Source organism: Rissa tridactyla, chromosome 12 (genome assembly GCF_028500815.1).
Source record: "Rissa tridactyla isolate bRisTri1 chromosome 12, bRisTri1.patW.cur.20221130, whole genome shotgun sequence".
NCBI classification, from domain to species: Eukaryota; Metazoa; Chordata; class Aves; order Charadriiformes; family Laridae; genus Rissa; species Rissa tridactyla.
The window spans coordinates 1281990-1291446 of NC_071477.1; the positions used below are offsets into that span (position 1 = coordinate 1281990).

At 44.5% G+C, this 9457-nt stretch overlaps 2 protein-coding genes across 2 annotated transcripts in view; both read right to left on the minus strand.

Moving 5' to 3' along the window:
* SYCP2 (synaptonemal complex protein 2) overlaps window positions 1-1652 on the minus strand; it is a 30921-nt gene extending 29269 nt beyond the window's left edge. The window contains exons 1-3 of the mRNA XM_054218786.1: window positions 1629-1652; window positions 812-952; window positions 440-568 (exon numbers count right to left, since the gene is read on the minus strand). Coding sequence (XP_054074761.1) covers window positions 440-568; window positions 812-952; window positions 1629-1652 — 294 coding nt within the window. The remainder of the gene's footprint in view (window positions 1-439; window positions 569-811; window positions 953-1628) is intronic.
* Window positions 1653-5750: 4098 nt separating this feature from the next.
* On the minus strand, window positions 5751-9414 carry PPP1R3D (protein phosphatase 1 regulatory subunit 3D). The gene has a single exon (XM_054218787.1). It carries the CDS (start codon window positions 8744-8746, stop codon window positions 7823-7825), a length of 924 nt encoding a protein of 307 aa, XP_054074762.1. The 5' UTR covers window positions 8747-9414; the 3' UTR covers window positions 5751-7822.
* Between the last annotated feature and the right edge of the window lie 43 nt (window positions 9415-9457).

Sequence of the window (9457 nt, forward strand, 5' to 3'; positions counted from 1 at the left end):
TAACATGTAGGCTGAAATAACACAATATATAAGCACTACAATCTGTTGAAAGAATAAGTACAATATTGCTGTTGCAAGTATTAACAACAACAAAATCATTAAATTGCACCAGGAAATTCCAATTCCTCATTGAGCAGCAGTACAGCCAGCTCATACAAAAAGGTATCGTCTTGTTGTAATTGCTGTAAGCATATCTAAATTAATTATATATCACACAATTTGCAAAACCTTCTCTGTGGTAGAGCAGCATCACTTTAAAAGTAGCTTCTTGTCAAATAACATTTAACTCTGAATAATATCTGTTGCAAAGTTATAAGAAATTCTTAATTCAGAAACAATCAAGAATCAAATCAAACACTAAGCATTACTTAAGCATGCTTTATTTATCTTATTTTATTTTTTTTTTAGAAGTTCATATATGCTTTATGGTTATACTTATCCTCCCAATGAGACCGTATTTTATCATTGCTGGCAGCCCATCTTCTCCTGCTATGCTGACTTTTTTCCCACATTTCTGGATAGAATTTAGCAAAGCGGAAATGCTTTTGACTTCTTGTCTCTCAAGTTCCTGAAATTGAAATTTTAACATACTCTTTAGAGTAGAGTTCTAGAAGAACCTGCATCTAATTAACCAGATGCCATTTTGTTCTCAAAAGCCAACCTAATTGCAGCTTGAAGTAGAGGTTTCATTCTTAAATTTTATTTCAGTTTTCCAAATCAGCTGCTGGTATAAACCAAGCTAAATGAAAAAAATCTTTTTCAGACTTTTACAATGACAGTATAGGTGATTCTGATGTAACAATTACATTACCCGACAGAGAAGCTTATCTAATTTGTTGACAAACTGTTTACTGCATTTGTGAGAGACATTTTCACAGTCTTCTGTTGCCAGAAATTGTTCTAATAATTGGAAATCTTTTTTTCTTGTAGCTTCATCAATTAACTTTTCAAACTGTCAACAATAAAAGAAAACAGAGCAACTGTATTACTGTATGCTTAACACCAATACTGATTTAACAAGATTTAATGTTGGCTTTACGCATTCTAAGTTAATATTCTGAATCATAAAACCACTAAATATAAAACCTAAAGTACAGAACACCGTATCTAATACATTAATCATGCAAATACTTATTCGCTGGGTTTTTAATTATTTGCCAGTTCTCCTTAACAGAATGTTTTTATTTTCCTCATAGTACAAATAAATGCTTACGTAAGTGCTCATTGTGTTAATACCCCTTCCTTAGTAGATTTAGTATTTTGCATTTCTAAGTTATCTAATAGTGACTTTAAAAGCTATTTATTCGATGACTACCGCCTTCCTCAGCTATTTTGCCACTCTATTCTTTCTAAATCAATTATAACCAGATTTCAACATTTTGATCTGAAGTATCGTCCCAACTAATTCATGTCTATCAAATGCATATGATTTATTTTCATCAATAACAATTTCCAGTTCTTCTTCCTTTCTACACAGCTACTTAGCACTAACCTATGTCAAAGGAAGATTTTTCCTATCACATTCTTTGCCACGCTGCCAATTTTACTTGTAATTAAATACCAGAAAGAGTGCTTTAAGCTAGTAATTAGAACAATCAATAGTCATATTCTGGTCTATAAGCACATACCTGCATCTCATTCCTGTCTGCCATTTTTGCAAATCATCTACTCAGCTGCATAGGAAAGGAACAATCATCACTTGACCAAAACACAATTCACTGACATAGACTTCTAATGGCTTTTGCAAACGCATCAGTTATCAGTGAAAACACACTACAGATTCCAAAATTTGTCAGTAGTGTAAACACTATTTAAGGTATTAATCTAACTGGGGATATAAGGAAACATCCTTACATGGATAAACAATTGATTAAGAGAGCGGAAGGAAGGATCAACTTTGGCAATGGAGGGCGAGAGAGCCCTGCAGCGGACTCCCAAGCTTTGTCACAGAGAAAAGAGCACGAAGACGGACAGTTGTGCTGCCAACTCCAGCTATTCAGAACAGGTGAGTCGACAGAACTCCAGAAGGGCCTCATTATAAAATGGCACATGAAATCATTTAAGAAAAACGTGACAAACGCATGAAGGGAAAAAGCCTTCCTAATTACACATAGAGTGAGGGGCTCGGAGATGACTATTACACCAAAAAGCAAGACCTCGAAATTATAGTTTCCTGAAAACATTGTCTTCATATTCAAGAGCAGTCAAAAGTACTTTGAGAGTTAACATGTAAAAAACAAACCCCACAATCATTTTTGTGCTCTGTATAAGTTAATTTACATCAACTGATCTACCACGTGCAGTTTCGGTCTTCTCACCCCAGAAGTTACGTAAAATTAGACAGAGACATAATGATTAAAAATAGGGAATGACTTCTGTAGAACAAGCAACTGGGAACACACTAGTCATTTCTCCCATATTACTCCCAAGTAATACAGAAATAACAAATACTGGGTGGGGAAGGTTATTATTTTTTCCAGGACAAGAATGCAACCACCTACGTTGAAACCTTTGCTATCACCTCACAGGTCTCTTGTCTCCTGCCTAGTCGGACAGGCCAGAGAAGAAAATATAAAGCCCTGCCAGGTGTCTCCTTCTCGACGACTGAGTGAGACCTCCGCGCTCGAAACACAGGTAGTGCCTGGCATCTCCCCTAAGACCCTTGCTACTGAGAGGAGCGCGCCCCGCAGTGCCCCCGCCTCCTCAGCAGCGGGACGCGCCGCGCCGGGAGCGCCGGGGCAGCAGCGAAGGGCCCCGCAGCATGGCGGCCCTCACCTCACCGCCGGCAGAGAAAAAAGCGCCACTTCCCGCCGGCCAATCACTCCCAGCGCCCGTAGCCTGCAGCCAATCACTGCCGGCGAGCGCGCCAGGCGGACCAATCGCCGTCGTAGTTGCGGGGCGGGAGGAGGGTTTCCTTATCGTGAGGCGCTTCCTCCGCACCTGACGCCCAGCCGGTCAGCCGCCGCGGAGGAGGCGGCGCTTGGCCGAGGCGTCGCTGCGGGAGGTGGGGAACGGGCGGGCGGCTGCGGGGGAGCTGCCTCGCGGCGACAGCGGGGAAAATTTAGCACGAATGCCACGAATTCCTGCGCAGCACCGGGAAGCATCTCCGTGCATACCTAGAATAAGCAGCAATAGCGGCATGGGGAACTTGGAGCAGCAGCAGTTCTGTATAAAAATGGAATTCATCATATGAAGCAGAAGTAATTAAAGCCAATTTGGATTTGGTGCTTTCCTTACCAGTCACATTAGCATACACGCAGGCTTAGACAATCCACAGGTTCTCAGATCTCGTAAAGCAAACAGCCTTACTCATTCCACAGCAAAAGAAAGGCGAGCCGTAAAGCTGGGGAGAAGCGGATCCCACAGCCCCGCGCTGGTAGCGCTGAGGGGACGGGGGCGCCCCTGCACCTGCCTCGCTCTCTGATGTCTGCCTTGCTTGGTTCGCAGAAGGGAGGCCAACAGAAAGAATTTTCATCAAGTTACACATTAAACAGTCTGGAACAAGCAGTGAAATTATCTGGGCCACAGATAATGGCAACTATGCTTGAAAAATTCTGAGACAATGGAAGCAGAACTGTCTTTAGGGTAGGGCAGCACCGTGTACAGGGACTCTCCGCTGCAGTCACAGAAATATTCACCTTCCGTGCAGGTACTGGAAAACATTGCACTGGTCCACAGAACCCATCTTTGGCACGGCTGCTGTTGTGCGTAGAACTGAGAAGGGTCAGAAGTGTTGATGCCAACAGTTTTAATACCAAGTGTCAGCTGAAATAGCTGCCGATCTGAGATCATCAGGAGAAAGCCAAATCAGGAAAGAGGTCAGCACTAACATTAGACTCATGTTGACAAATGACTAATCGTGTAGACGCGCCGTGCTGTGTTTCTACCAGGCAGTGCTGTAAAGCACATACAACATTGGATTGAGCACTGAGGATGCAATAAATTAAGTACCGTATGACTGTTAGCATATTACCGTTACTACAAGTTGGAATTTTTTTTCTTTGTAAGATAAGTACAAAGAGACTATGACTTTGAAACCCACCATATATTGGTATATTGGTCTGCAAGTGACAGCTCAGCACTAAGCTGGCTCATGAGTTTTCTTAAACGTTGAAAGGAGCACCATTGACAAAAACAACGTAAAACTGTGAAAAGCTTTAATTACAATCTTTTGTATTACAATAGCCGTAGTTTTATTTTTTAAAAAATTAAGCAAGCCCTTTGCAATTGTACAATGCTCCACTAAAATAAAATGAGCTTTTGTGTAGCATATGTGCTTTATTGATATACTGTGTAAAGTACTTTATTCTGGACAAGATGCTTAATCAGGAAAGACAACCCCTTTTCATTTACATGGATTCCATATGTTTATTTAAAAAACGTGCTTGAAAGAACCTTGAAAATGTAGACTACTAGACATTAATTTATTGTGTGACTATAATAAATACAGGTTTTTAAAAGTGCATTATATGGCAATAACCCTTGTGAAGAATTCACTTTTACAAAATCCTCGTTATAAGGGAAGTGTTCGATTTGAACACAGTGCAAGCAATCAAGTTGTCCTGAGAATTTATAAAGGTGAACATACGTTTACGCCAGCTGTGTATTACCACTACTCCATGGCTTAATCCCTTTTTTGTCAACTAGAATCCTTTTGATGTTCACTACTGAATGTGACAGGAAAACATAACTGCAAAGTTCATCTTCCCTGTGACAGGTGCCAGTACTGATGCGTGAACGTTTAACAGCTTACCCCAGAGATCCCTCTCAGTTCCGCTATAGGGTAGGTCTGCTCAGCTCCAGTCAGTGATGCCAGACACCCCCTTTACTAACAGCTACTGTCAGTTCTTCTCCAGCAGTGCGGGACAAGCAAAGAGAGAAAGGGCAAACTTGGAATAATACTTTAGCATTCAAGATTTTGCACATGCAAATACCCTGAGAGGTTGCGGAGGGAAGACAATACAAGCCAAACTCATGTTGCCGAGACATTAATTTCCCACCTGATACTGTGGTGTACACAACATTAACCTTTAAACTGACAGCCTCAGCTTTACATCATGTCCCTGCCTGCAATAACACTCAGATCTGACATTTGCTAGCACATGAGCCTCTCCCAGATGATGGCAACAGCATCTTCCTGCCAGCAGGCCAAGTATTGCACCGTAAACTGGTGTCAAATACCAGTCTCATGAGAGAGGGATTTCTAATGGCATGCTGAGAAGCAATTCAGTGTTTTTCCTGATGGGAGGGGGAAGGAGGGGGGGAAATAATATTTTAAAATAGTGCCTTTTATTCAGCACAAGTGCTCCTGTGCATGTGTCTGTGTTCGTTTTCTTCTTACTTCGATGACAAGTACATAAAATGTCACTTCTACGGACTTTAACAATACTGGATAAACTTTAGTGGAATTCCTTAGAGAATGCAAGTTTCAACAAAGTTCAATTTCAATTAATGCCAAGAAAGATTCTTCTGCAGTCACTGAAGGCATATTTCTGCTCATCTAACTTGACACCTACAGACTCTGGCAGAATTTGGCACAACCCGCACTAATGCTGAGAACTGCAGTATGGCAGAACTAGTCCCGCCGTGTTCTCCCTGTGCTCAGCAGGGATGACACAGTTTGTCCCACCCCAGGTCATCTGCTAACTATAGCAAAAACATCTCCATTGACTATGCAGAGCATAGGCTGACTGGTTCAGATGTTATGTCCTGTATTGTCCTATATGTCATTTAGTCACGTGAAGCCCACCACAGGAGGCAAAAAACCCTTACAATTAGATAGTGCCCCTTCTTTACAGAGCTCTCATTTCTGTGCCATGAGGAAGACTAGACTTCCAGTCACTGCACTGATTTTTCTAGGAGACAAGAGTTGCTGCCAGATCGGTAACGGTCACTTCTCTAGCCCAGGTACAGAAAATAACACAGGTGGATTGAAAGCAGGCAGCACTCTTTCCTCTCTGTAGCTGGGAACCACACCTCAGCCTCACCTCCTCCTGCGAAACAATTTCACCTTAAATGTTTGACCTCACAGTGCTCCAATACAGAGTTAAAGCAGACAACGCAGTCAATTCTCAACAGTCTCAAGTAGCACTGAGTTTTCTCAGTACTCTGCAAGAGGTGCTCGGCAGCTCACAGAATCATCATTAATTACTTTGGTTCCTTTGAAAGTCAAAGACTAATGGAACCAGGCAGCTTCTTCACTTGAAATCCTAGCTTTGCTGAACGGGTATCACAACTAAGTAGCAACATTAGGTTGCCAGACACATGAATTTTCTTTGGGTTTCTGCACTTCCAGAATTACTCAGTAGACTTTCTGGACTAATATATACTTGGCTGTTGGTTGCTTACAACTGTGATTTTAAAAACAACTTGTGATTTTGATGAATAAGCAGCAATCCAAGATGAGATGCCTGAACAAGTGGCCTGATTTTCATAGTATAATCCTTCTAAAAAGCAGCTCTTGTAATACATCCAGCCAGCCAGTTTTGAAAAATTATGCTCCATGTATAAAGCTAAACATTGCATGCAGTGATGAATACATATGAAAAAAAATCATTGACAATCTTTTACTTACTACATTTAAGCCTGTTGCCAATCTTAAACCACACTGAAACCACAGAATGGAAGTGCCAAGCAAGAGGCATGGGAAGACTGTGTGTACGTGTTACTGTGCTCGCCCTGCTGCAGAAGGGATTCTGTTTATGGGTGCAGGTAAGTTTAAACTTACCAGTAAAATCATCATTTTGCTTTGAAATTCCCACTTTGTGATGCAAAGGTACTACTGCAGTGTACTGGGATGCTGGGGAACAGGGAGCCAGGATTTAGGGTTCTGATGTATTATTCCAAGGCTCTGTAACCAGCTCCCTGTATTGTTTTTTTATATATATCTCATATCCATTTCCTGATTTATAAATTTACCTGTTTCAGGTAACAGTGTAAGATCATTAGCATTCATATGGTGCTTTGAGATCTTCAACTGTAATGCAACATGAGTGCAAAATTGCTCTAGTTTCCCTTAGTAAGAGCAGGTGCCAAGGAAAGAACAACTCCTGTACCACCACCTAGAGAAAAAGCCTACCTGTGCACCACCTGAAAAAGCTGAGAACTTCCCAAGATCTGCCTTGCACAAACTTTGGTAACAATCATTCCTGCTGCCTCCAGCAAACATTGGAGATAAGAAAAGGCAACCTTTTTTTTTAAAGGAAACAGAGGGGCTGATGGGACATTTTCATTTATGTTCTGCTCCTAATAGCATTTAATCTCCAACCCAAATATTAATGGAAATATTTAACACGGTTACAGTCTTAATTTTATATATATATATATAAAAATACAAGTACTTCCCTACAGTGTCCGCCATCCAAATCATGTATAGATGGAATAGTGCCCAGACTTGGTGAGATAATTAGAAACAAAACCAGTAAAGCCACACTGCCTATTTAGAAAATAGACAGTACAAAATGGTAAAACAAATCAGTTAGAAATATTCTATGCAACCTAGAATATTAATAGCAACATGAAGTGTGTTGTTTTGCCCTCTGGTTGCCTGAGAGCATCCCTTGGAACCATTCTGCACCGGTACATACACTAAAAGAAATCACACGGGCTTTCAACAGATGTAACTCAATACACATTTTGGCCCTTTTTGCTTTCCGAGAGGTTTAGAACAGTTTGTACGGGTCATTCGCTGCTTCCCTGCAACACTTTGCCAGGTTTGGCAGGTTTCAAAAAGGAGACTGTTGCCGTAGGAGCAGAGAGCCAGGCCAAGGCCGAGGGTGCCACCGAGACTACTGACAAGCTGCCCTGCATCCACTTTCTTCATTCAGATGAAGTGGATCCAGCTCTCCTCACATTCCCTAGGCATCTTAAGGGGGTGAGTCCGGCAGGTAAGACTGTAGTTTTTGCCTCTGTTGTTATCCCAATACTCCCAGCCGTTGACTTGGTACCTTGCTGCGAACTGGACTACAGAGCACAGCTGAAGGAGGAAAGGAGGCACAGGGAGAAAGAAAGTGAAAACATCAACCTGACCCTGCCCGTTTTTCTCAGGGATGCTACTGTGCCAACGAGCACACACTTCATGGAGGCTTTCCCAGTGGTTGAAGGTGTATCGCACAGACACCTGCTTCTCAAAAGCCACATTGCGAACCTGGATGGTGCCACTGAGCCCCAAATCTGAGCTGGTCACTCGTTCAAGACACACCTGCTGCTCCTGGAGCCGGGAGGAAAAATCCATACAGTCTGCAGGCTGCTGGAAGTCAGGGACCAAGCACTGCATGGTAAACTCCAAGTCCGAGCTGCTGTACCAGAGGTCTGAGTTTATGGAGAGCCTGGAAAGGACATGCAAGGGGATCGATGGATCCTCCCCAGTCTGGAAGACTTTCACTTCAGTGAGCTCCAAGCCCAAAGCATCAGCAAATCTCACACGGTTCATGCGTCTCTGGCATACAGGAACTTGACACTGCGCTGCTGCCTGCTTCCTTCTTTCAGGCAATGTAGGCAAAGACCTCGCTCGGCGGCGTATGATAGGCCGTAACGCCGGATCACAGCTGGAGGAAGTGCTGCTCTGAAGCTTATTTGGCTGGGGGCCCCCCTCGGCTGGGGTTCTGCTCCAAAGAGTCATGCTGCTACATGCATGGGGTGCTGGGGGCTGCTGCTGCCCTCGCCCCGCTGCTTCTGCAGCCCGTAACATGTTCTGATAGAGATCAGAGAGGTAGCTGGGATTCCTCCGAGGACCACGTATCTCCATTCTTAACCGATGACAAAAAAATCAGCGTTAGCACTGCAGGCGACAATGAACACTGCCTCTCTGAAGGACGTCACTCAGGAATGGCAGCCACGGGCAGTATTTGAGGTTATTGGACTGGACGCGTCAAGAAGCAACTGGAACAAGGCAGCCTGCCAAACTAAGGGCAGCAACCTGGATGCTCTGGCAGCAGCTGGAAGCGAAGCAGAGGCTAGTGCATTGTATGGGGAGATGAAGGCAGTCTCACTGGCTGGCAAACTCGAGGCCGCTGTGCTGGCTGGTGGACCCGTTGCTCAGGCTGGAAAGGGACTCAAGGCTGTCCCCCTGGATGCTGGAGGACCTGAAGCTCTCCCGCAGGCTGGAGAGCGACTGGAGGCTGTCGTGCGGGGTCCCGAAGGACTCCAGGCTGTCGGAGAGGTCACTGGCTGCCCGGGGGTGGCGCGCTCGGCCGCTGCAGGCGGGGAGGGGGGGCTGCAGGCTGTCCTCGCAGACGCCCACCGACCCCGCGCTGCCGCAGGAGCAGCAGCCGCAGCAGCAGGGACACTCCAGGCTGTCACACTGGATACTGGGCGACTCGCGAGGGCTGCCGGGGCAGGCCTGGAGGCTGTCGGGCTGGAGGGAGCCGGAGCCGAGGCCGGGGCTGCTGCAGAGGCTGGAGGGCGGGCGGGGGCTGGCGGGCGGGGCGGCGGCAGGCTCGGCCCTGCGGCCGGAGGG

Excerpts from the sequence above, each read along its gene's own strand:
- PPP1R3D (XM_054218787.1), bottom strand. The coding sequence starts at position 8,746 with ATGGAGATACGTGGTCCTCGGAGGAATCCCAGCTACCTCTCTGATCTC.